This window comes from Procambarus clarkii, chromosome 42, assembly GCF_040958095.1.
Source record: "Procambarus clarkii isolate CNS0578487 chromosome 42, FALCON_Pclarkii_2.0, whole genome shotgun sequence".
Taxonomy (NCBI): Eukaryota; Metazoa; Arthropoda; class Malacostraca; order Decapoda; family Cambaridae; genus Procambarus; species Procambarus clarkii.
The window spans coordinates 19,926,684-19,937,725 of record NC_091191.1 but is presented as its reverse complement, the minus strand read 5'-3'; the positions used below and the strand labels follow the sequence as shown (position 1 = coordinate 19,937,725).

The 11,042-nt window shown below is 42.0% G+C and overlaps 1 protein-coding gene across 1 annotated transcript in view; it reads right to left on the bottom strand.

The window, feature by feature from the left end:
* Positions 1 to 4,321, bottom strand: part of LOC123748630 (neural-cadherin-like) — a 45,878-nt gene extending 41,557 nt beyond the window's left edge. Inside the window, exon 1 of the mRNA XM_069339621.1 lies at positions 3,637 to 4,321. Coding sequence (XP_069195722.1) covers positions 3,637 to 4,321 — 685 coding nt within the window. The remainder of the gene's footprint in view (positions 1 to 3,636) is intronic.
* Between the last annotated feature and the right edge of the window lie 6,721 nt (positions 4,322 to 11,042).

Below are 11,042 nucleotides of genomic sequence, written 5' to 3'. Positions count from 1 at the left end.
CTACTATATACATGCCTCACCTGTGACAGGAAAAAACATGTTTTTTTTTTAGAAGCAGCGCCATCTGTAGGACGTATGAGCAACACATCCTGTAATCTCCAAAAGTTCTTCACCGATTGCTTTGAAATTTTGACACAACGTTCCTTTAGAATAGGTGCATGTTTTGATTTACCTGCTATTTTAATGCCACAACTGTGACAGGTAAAAACATACATTATTTGAAAAACAGCACCATCTGTTGCACGTAAGAGCAAAATACGATATACAAGAAATGTTACGATTCAATTTCAATGTTTCCAATTGCATTTATATAATGAATTTTCATAGATTTTGATTTATTTTCATTTCGATTAAATTATTTTGTGTGACATTGCGTTGGAATTGAGCTGTGTTGTTAACGATACCGTTCATTTCTTGGGTATAGCTTATTTGTTTCTTTTTTCATTGTTTTTCACTCAGTTTTATTACTGTTCATCTTATTTTTCAGTGCAATGGGTGGTGAAATTGAGATGTGTCGTGAATTGAAATGGTGGTGAAATCGGCGTGTGAATTGAAATATTTCGTTAGTATTTTTTGTTTTTGTTTTGAAAATAAGAAAATGGACAACACGTTTATTTCACAGCTGCAAATGTGCAACAAACAGCTATGAATCCACCGGCTACAACGTTAACTGCTTTCTTCACGTTATGTCAAAATGACGTGTTTGCAAAAACATTGCTGTATTCGGAAGTGCCTACGTCTTATACATGGAATGCTAGTAGAAAATCATTTGAACGACGTAAACGAGGAGACCGAGTCGCCGGACAACCTGGCATATTCAAACAAACTACGATAGGCAGACTGTACACCATGCATTTCAATCATGAGGAATGCTTCTTTCTTCACAAGCTGTTGGTAAATGTGCCCGGCCCAACCTCTTTCCAGCAATTGAGATTTGTCAGCGACGTAACAAATGCCACTTTCCGTAGTGCATGTCAAGCTCTGAATTTATTGGAGAACGACCGACACTGGGATGTATGCATTAATGATAGGTGCAACACCTCAGATCCAAATCAAATTCGTGCATTGTTTGCAATCATATAAACCACCGGCTCTCCTTCATCTCCAACACAGTATGGGAGAAACACAAATCGCACATGGCTGAATATATTGTCCATTTAATACGCAAGGAAAATTCCATTATGAATTTCAAAGCAGAAATCTACAAAGAAACGTTGATAATGATTTAAGATTTGTGCTTAGAAATCGCGAACAAAGTTCTCATTCAATTGGGAATGCCATCACCGAATCGATCTGCTGCTGTTTTATTCAATGTAGAATTGGGTAGTGAACAAAATTACAACACAAGTGATTTGTTATCGTATGTGCATTCTAATATTCTTAAGCTAACGCTTGAGAGAAAAGGCATTTACGATCAAATAATTCATACTGTCAATAACGGGTTTGGAGAAATCTTCTTAGATGCGCCAGAAGGAACTGTAAAACCTTTCTAATTACATTGATTTTGGCAGCATTTCAACTAAAAAATTGCATAACCTAAGCTCTTGCATCGGAATAGCTGCGACATTGCTACCAGGTGGAAGAACTGCTACTTCGGCTTTGAAATTGCCATTGAACATGCAGTTCATTGAAACTCCCACGTGCAACATTTCCAAAGCATCCGGCATGGGAAAAGTATTGCAGATATGTAAACTGATTGTTTGGGATGAATGCACAATGGCCCACAAAAAAATCGCTCGAGGCTTTTAATCGATCATTGCAAGATTTGCGTGGAAACATCAGACCATTTGGGAACGCATTAATATTGCTTGCAGAAGATTTCATGCAAACATTACCTATAATTCCTCAATCGACACCAACGGAAGAAATAAATGCTTCCCTAAAATACTCTACTATGTGGCGCCACGTAAAGATGTTAAAATTAACTATAAATATTTGTATCCAGCTGCAAAACGACTCATCAGCTGAGATATTCTCACATCAATTTCTGGAAATTGAGAACGGAAACGTGCCGGTTGATTTGACCTCAGGACGAATTTTATTGCCTCATAACTTCTGCAATTTAGTGACGTCAAAAGAAGAATTGGTTGAAAAAGTATTTCCCAATATTCAAACCAATTATAAGAATCACGATTGGCTGAGAGAACGAACTGTTCTTGCGGCCAAGAACAAAGACATCTAAGAACTTAACAATATTACAGTCTAACATAGAAAGCAAGGCAGTCACATACAAGTTGGTCGACACTGTGGTGGAAGCAGATGAAGCGATTAATTATCGAACGTAATTTTTTAATTCACTCGATCTGCCAGGGGATATCAACACCGCATGAACTGCAATTAAAAATCGGCGTACCAAATATCATGTTACGAAATATCAACCATTTGTTTTGGTTGCAAATCTTGACAAGACCTTTCAAAGGCGAAGATGTCCTCATTCCTCACATTTCTATGATTCCAACGGATTTGCCATTTCAATTTAAAAGAATGTAATTCCCAATTCGATTGGTGTTTGTAATCATTATCAACAAAGCTCAGGCCCAATCTTTAGAATTGTGCGCTTTAAATCTAGACACGGATTGCTTCTCACATGGACAATTATATGTGCTTGTTCTAGAGCCGGCAGTCAGACAATCTCTATATCTTCACAGACAGTGGAACAATAACAAATATTGTATACCCACATGCATTATGAAATTAAACATGTTAGGAACGTGCATTTTCGCTTTTCTTTCTTGTCCATTTAACCAGACTGAGCCACAGCAATGCGTGGCGAGCACAGCTAGTCTATATAAATATAAATGGAAATGTTCGTTTGTTCAAAATCGCTAATCTCCGAAAGTTCTTCACCAATTGTTTTGAAATTTTCACACAACGTTCTATTTGCATCCGAGCAGGTTTACATATATATAGTATACAGATGTCACGTCTGTGACGGTAAAAAAAACATGTTTTTTTCTGAAAAACTGTTTTTCATGTTTTTTTCATGTGAGGGAAATCTTCGAAACCTCTTTACCCACTGCTTTGAAATTTTGACACAACGTTGCATTCGAATAGGGGCGTCTTTTTATATATCTACTATATACATGCCTCACGGGGATTCGCTCGCTGACCACCAGGGGGTCAAGACGTGCTCACCTGACCTGCCAGTTGTTGCCTGGTGTTGCGTGGTGGCGGGTGTGGGTTGTGGTGCGATCCGCTTCTTGCCGGAGGACCTGGCTGGCGGTATGGTTGTTGGTGGTGTCACCCGCATCAGGCGGGTTGACACGGCGTGCCTCGATTTTTCTGAGGCTTTAGACTGGCTGACAGTGGAAACTGCGGTCATCGATGAGCTCAAAGTGGACGTTCAGGATTTGTTTGGGCTGGAAAAGCTCTCTCCTACTCGGGTGGCAGTGTCCTTCCGCTCGAGTCTGTTGTACCGGGAGTTTGTGGCGCTCTGGGACGGCTGCACGGTTTCAATCTCTACCTCGGCTGCCTGTAGACGGTTTGGATCCCTAGGGGCCGTACAATATGCGAGCGTTCATAGTGTGCCGGTGGCTTTCCCCACAAACGAGCTGAGGGCGGTGTTTGCGAGATATTGTGTGGTAGTGTTTCACCTCTTCAACACTTTGAGTGCGAGCCGGCTGTGGGACTACGTACGGGCACTCATACGCTTGTTATGCGAGTTACTTCGCCTGTTCCGTCCAGACTTTTGTATCGTGGGCTCTCGCTCCGGGTCTTTTATCAGGGCCAGACACGGACCTGTTGCCGTTGTGGTGCTGAGGGCCATGTGGCAGCCGGCTGTGACGCTCCTCGTGTTGAGGCTCCCTCTTGTTTTTTTGGAAGGTGTCTTCCACTGCTTGGATGAGCGTAGAGCTTCCTCGTCGCTTACTCGCTCTGACCTGGTGCCTGGTGTGGTTTCTGCGGCGGTTCTGGCGGGTGCTCCCTCTGGCCCTGCTTGGTCGGGCCCTGATAAGTCTGACACACCGGTGTGCTCTGTGGACCTGAGTGCTCCTGCCTCGGGTATTCTCCATTTGGTGGTTGCGGAGGTGCATCCGCGGCCGGTTGCTTCCATGCGGTCCTTGGATGCTGCTGGTGGGGTGGTGCCTGCCTCCCCTGCCGCCGGTCGTCTGCTTCCCGGGGCTGCCGGGGTTGTGGTGAGTGTGCTCTCTCCCCTGCCCTCTGCATCTTCCCCGCCCTCGGTCTCTGCATCGACTCCCTCGTCGCCTTCGGTGGGCTCCTTGCCCCCTGGTCTGTCTTCGCCTGCCGTGTCGTCCGTGATGGATTCCCCGTGTGCTGGAGTGTGCTCTCTCGCCGGCTGGGCCTGCTCCTTCTCCGTCTTCATTCTCCGGGCGTGGTGGTGGACTTGTGCCCCGTGCTGTGGAGGCTTCTGTTCTGCGTGGGCGTGCTGCGTCGGCTATGGGCCGCCCCCGCGACGGGTTCTTCTGGGGCGCCCCTTGCTGGGGGCCATAGTTCCGACGATCAGCAGCCTCATGTTAAGAGCCGTAGTTTAACTTGGGCTGAGTCGCCTCAACGGTTGTGGGCAGAGGGCCGTGATGCAATGGAGGATGAGGGTGTGGACGTCGCCCTGGTGTTTTCTGTGGTGTCTTCCGTGTTGGAAGTTGTGCCTCCTGCCGGTGGCTCCCCTTCTTGGGCGGTTGCCCCTGGTGATCGGGCCCTGGTGGTCGTGTTATTTAAGGATGGGCATCAGGGAGCTTCAACCCATGTTCCGGTTGGCGGGGGCCCTGAGGCTCCGGCGGAAGGCTCCTCCGTGGGGTTCGGTGCGGTGCCTGGTGTCGATCGTTGTGCGCGCCCTGGGGTCCAGGCTGATGTGCGGTCGGTGGGTTGCAACGGGTTGGGGGTGTCCTGAGGTTGTCCCAATGGTGCCCTCTGTTTTATGTGCGTCCTTGAATGTTCGGGGTTTGAATGCTCTTGGGGTCCAGTTGGGCCTGTTGGATGTTCTGCGGGAGCAACCTTTGGATGTGGCTCTCATTCAAGAACATAATATTCATGATGTGTCCGTGTTGCAGTGTTTGTGTGTACATTGTGCAGTTGCTGTGGCTCTATTGTGGTTGCTCCTGTGGTGGTGTGTTTGGTTTGGTGTGTGTGTGTGTGTGGGTATGCTTCTTTCTTGGCTCCTGCGTGAGCCATTGCTTTTGCCCTGTTTGGGTTGTTTACTCCGTTTTGTTTCCTCTATTTTGTTCTTTCTAGGGTGAGTGTTTGTTGTGCGTGTGTCTCTGTATATTGCTGTTAGCCCCTGTTTGTTTCTTGGGGTCTGTATGTTACTGTGCTTGCATCTTGGGCGTCTTTTTTATGTTAATTATGTATTTTGTGTACCATGTATTTTTGCCTTGTGATGTTTTTGTGGATGTGTGCGTTGTGTGTGTGCGTGTGTGTTGGTTTATTCTGTATACGTTCTTGTTGTGATTTCCATGTCCATGTAATTACTGTATTTTCATTTTGACCTGCCCGAAACGCTGCGCGTGCTTGTGGCTTTACAAGACTGTAATTACCATAATTGTATCCTCACATTCCTTATGTACATTCTTGTATATGCATAAATAAATAAATAAATAAATAAATAAATTTTTCATGTCTGTTTTATAGTTTGCCTCAGTACCTGACGTTTCTGGGTTCTGGTGATGTTCTGTGTTATTCTGTATCTGTATTTGTCTTTCTGTTTATGTATTGTGTGTTCTGCTATACCTTGTATAATTCTTTTATAAAAATAAAAAAAAATATATACATGCCTCACCTGTGACAGGAAAAAACATGCTTTTTTGAAAAACAGTGCCATCTGTTGGACATAAGAGCAACACATGCTGTAATCTCAAAAAGTTCTTCACCAATTGCTTTGAAATTTTGACATAACGTTGCATTCGAATAACCGCGTCTTTTTATTTTCTTACTATATGGATGCCACCCCCGTGACATCGATTACATTGATAAATTTTAACATTTCGATTGCATTGATAAATTTTAACATTTCAATTGCATTGATAAATTTTAACATTTCGATTGCATTGATAAATTTTAACATTTCGATTGCATTGATAAATTTTAACATTTCGATTGCATTGATAAATTTTAACATTTCGATTACATTGATAAATTTTAACATTTTGATTACATTGATAAATTTTATTTTCATAGATTTTGATTTATTTTATTTTTTATAGATTTATTTTGTGCGACATCGTGTTGGAATTGAGCTGTGTTGTTTACCATACCATTCATTTCATAAGTATAAATATAGATGCCACACCTGTGACAGGTAAAACTATGCTTTGTCTTGAAAAACAGTGCCATCTGTTGCATGTAAGAGCAACACACATGCTATACTAGATATGTTACAATTTCAATTCAATGTTTCTGATTGCAATGATAAATTGAATTTTCATAGATTTTGATTTATTTTCATTTATTATTTTGTGTGAATTGCGTTGGAATTGAGCTGTGATGGTTACCATACCGTTCATTTCGTGAGTATAGTTTATTTTTATATTTGGTCATATTTTCATTTATTTTTTAAACTGTTTTTCTTATATTTCATTGATGGGAACATCAGATCACTTGATGTTCCCAATTTTCTGATGGGAACATAAGACCATTTGGGACAGCATCGGACGAGGGAGTGGGGAATGGTGCGGATGACGAGGGGGATGTAAGTGAGAGATTATGGGGATGACAAGGGGACATGGGAGGCAGTAATGGTGAAGAAAGACAAGGGGACAGGGAAGTTTGGGATGGTGGGGACGAGGGGATGGGGGAATTGAGAATGGCGGGGAGGACAAAGGGATAGGGGAGTACGGTATAGTGGGAAGGAAGAGGGGATGGTGGAGTTGGGAATAGTGGGGAGGACGAGGGGACGGTGGAGTGGGGAATGGTTGGGAGACTGAAGAAACGGGGGAGGGGGAGGGAATGGTGGGGAGGACTGGGGGACTGGGAAGGTTGCTGTGGCTCAGCAACACACATGCACTGCTGAGCCACAGCAACGCGTGGCCGGTTACTGCTAGTATATATATAAATGGAAATGTTCGTTTGTTCAAAATCGCTAATCTCCGAAAGATTTTCACCGATTGCCTTGAAATTTTCACACAATGTACCATTCGCATCCGAGCGGGTTATTATATATATGCTATATAGATGTCACGTTTGTGACGGGAATAACATGCTCTTTCTGAAAAGCTGTGTTTTCGTGTGTTTTTCAAGTGAGGGAAATCTTCGAAACATCTTTACCAATTGTTTTGAAATCTTGACATAACATTGCATTCGAATAGGTGAGTGATTTTATATACCTACAATATAAATGTCTCACCTGTGACAGGAAAAAACGTGCTTTTTTGAAAAGCAGTGCCATCTGTAAGACATATGAGCAAGAAACGCTGTAATCTCCAAACGTTCCTCACCTATTGCTTTGAAACTTTGATAAAACGTTTCTTTTGAATGCGTGCATGTTTTGATATACCTACTCTTTAGATGCCTCATCTGTGACAGATGCGTTACTGCGTGCAACAAAAAACTGCGTTATTTGTTGCACGTAAGAACAACATACGATATACAAGATATGTTACGATTCAATTTCAGTGTTTTCGATTGCATTGATATATTGAAGTTTCATAGATTTTTATTTATTTTCATTTTGATCTAATTATTTTGTGTGACATTTCGTTGGAATTGAGCTGTGTTGTTTACCATACCGTTCATTTCGTGGGTATAGCTTATTTGTTTCTTTTTTTCACTTTTTTTCATTCCATTTGTTAACTGCTCTTCTTTTTTTTCAGTGCAATTGGTGGTGAAATATATCTGTGTCGATTGATCTGTGTTTGAATTGAAATATTTCGTTAGTATTTTTTGTTTTTGTTTTGAAAACAAGAAAATGGACAACACATTTATTTTACAGCTGCAAATGTGCAACAAACAGCTATGAATCCACCGGCTACAAAGTTAACTGCTTTCTTCACGTAATGTCAAAATGATGCATTTGCGAAAACATTGCTGTTCTCGGAAGTGCCTACGTATTACACATGGAATGCCAGTAGAAAATCATTTGAACGACGCAAACGAGGAGAGCAAGTCGACGGACAACCTGGCATATTCAAACAAACTACGATAGGCAGACTGTACACAATGCATTCCATTCATGATAAATGCTTCTTTCTTCGCAAGTTGTTGGTAAATGTGCCCGGTCCAACGTCTTTCCAGCAATTGAGATTTTCAGCGGCGTAACACATGCCACTTGCCGTAGTGCTTGACAAGCTCTGAATTTATTGGAGAACGACCGACACTGGGATGTATGCATTAATGACACGTCCAATACATCACATCCAAATCAAATTCGCACATTGTTTGCAATCATATTGACCACCGGCTCTCCTTCATCTCCAACGAAGGAGAAACACAAATCGCACATGGCTGAAGATATTATCCTTTGAATACGCAATGAAAATTCCAATATGAATATAAATTTCACAGCAGAAATCTACAACGAAGCGTTGATAATGATTGAAGATTTGTGCTTAGAAATCGGGAACAAAGTTCTCATTCATTTGGGAATGCCATCACCGAATCGATCTGCTGCTGTTTCGTTCAATGTAGAATTGATTCGTGAACACATTTACAACACGAGTGATCTGTTATCGTATGTGCAATGAAATATTCTTAAGCTAACACTTGAGCGAAAAGGCATTTGCAATCAAATAATTCAAGCTTTCAATAACGGGTTTGGAGAAATCTTCTTAGATGCGACGGGAGGAAATGTAAAACCTTTCTAATAACATTGATTTTTGCAGCATTTCGATCTCAAAATGGCATAACCTTTGCTCTTGCATTGTCCGGAATATCTGCGACATTGCTACCAGGTGGAAGAACTGCTACTTCAACTTTGAAATTGCCATTGGACATGCAGTTTATTGAAACTCCCACGTGCAACATTTCCAAAGCATCCGGTATGGGAAAAGTATTGCAGAAATGTAAACAAGATTTGCGTGTAAACATCAGACCATTTGGGAACGCATTAATATTGCTTGCAGGAAATTTCATGAAAACATTACCTGTAATTCCTCGATCGGGACCAGTGGACGAAATAAATGCTTGCTTGAAATACTCTACTTTGTGATGCCACGTAAAGATGCTAAAATTAACTACAAATATGCGTGTCCAACTGCAAAACGACTCATCAGCTGAGATTTTCTCCCATCAATATCTGGAAATTGGGAACGGAAACGTGCCGGTTGATCTGACCTCAGGACGAATTTCATTGCCTCATAACTTCTACAATTTAGTGACGTCAACAGAAGAATTGGTTGAAAAAGTATTTCCCAATATTCAAATAAATTATTAGAATCTCGATTGACTGAGTGAACGAGCTGTTCTTGCAGCGAAGAACAAAGACATCTAAGCACTTAACAATATTATTCAGTCTAACATACAAAGCAAGGCAGTCATTTAAGTCCGTCGACACTGTGGTGGTAGCAGATGAAGTGGTTAATTATCCAACTGAATATTTTACTTCTCTCGATCTGCCAGGGATACCACCACTGCACGAACTGCAATTAAAAATCGACGTGCCAATTATAATAATTTTTCTTGTTCCACTGTCTGTGAAGATATAGAGATTGTCTGATTGCCGACTCTAGAACACGCCACATATAGTTGCCCATGTGAGAAGACATCCGTGTCTAGATTTAAACCACACAATTCTAAAGATTGGCCCGGAGCTTTGTTGATAGTGATTGCAAATGCCAATCGAATTGGAAATTACAATCTCCTAAATTGAAATGGCATATCCGTTGGAATCATAGGAATGTGAGGAATGAGGACATCTTCACCTTTGATTGGTCCTGTCAAGATTGTTGCTGCTACGACGTTGCTGAATAATTGTTTACTGTAAGCGGCGTACCGTTGCTAAGCTTTCTCTGGTTGATATTTCGTAACATGATAATTGGCACGCTGATTTTTAATTGCAGTTCGTGCGGTGGTGGTGTCCCTGGCAGATCGAGTGAATTAAAAAATTCTGTTGGAAAATTAACCGCTTCATCTGCTTCCACCACAGTGTCGACGGACTTGTATGTGGCTGCCTTGCTTTGTATGTTAGACTGAATAATATTGTTAAGTGTTTAGACGTCTTTGTTCTTGGCCGCAAGAACTGCTCGTTCACTCAGCCAATCTTGATTCTTATAATTGGTTTGAATATTTTGAAATACTTTTTCAACCAATTCTTCATTTGACGTCACTAAATTTTAGAAGTTATGAGGCAATGGAATTCGTCCTGATGTCAAATCAACCAGATCGTTTCATTTCCCAATTTCCAGAAATTGATGTGAGAAAATCTCAGCTGATGAGTCGTTTTGCAGTTGGACATGCATATTTGTAGTTAATTTTAACATCTTTACCTGGCGCCACAAATTAAAGTATTTCAAGTAAGTAGGTAATTATCAAAAGACGGCACCAAACCGGGAAGGCTATATAGCACCATTAAATGTGCGGGATAATCAGAGGGCGTTAAATGTCACCGAGGATCCAATACGAGAACAGAAACGCATAAGGCGAACGATATCAAAAGTATCTGAGTCACGAAGAATACTATCGAGAGACAAGCGACCATTGGGAACGTTCGGAAAACAAGACACACGCTCGTCCTGGAAGTCAGGACATTCAACAAGGATATGCACGACAGTAAGAGGGACAATGCAATTGGGACAATAAGGAGAAGGGCGGCGCTCCATCAAGCGACCATGAGTTAAGCGAGTATGGCCAATTCGCAACCTCGCCAGGGCCGTTTCCCATCGCTGGTTACGGTGGTGGGAGGACGGCCACGAGGAAACACAACTTTTAGGAGTACATAGTTTGTTACCAGTAACAGACGACCAACAAGCCTGCCAACGGGTAAGGATGGAGAAATGGATAACCGGGTAAAAGTAAGAATAAGGAATACCTTTACGAGAGATGGGACAAGAGCGGACAGCTTCCCTGGCGGCAGCATCCGCACGCTTATTTATAGAGACACCAATATGGCTGGGAACTCAACAAAATTCAACCGACTTAAATTTACTGTGAACAAGAAA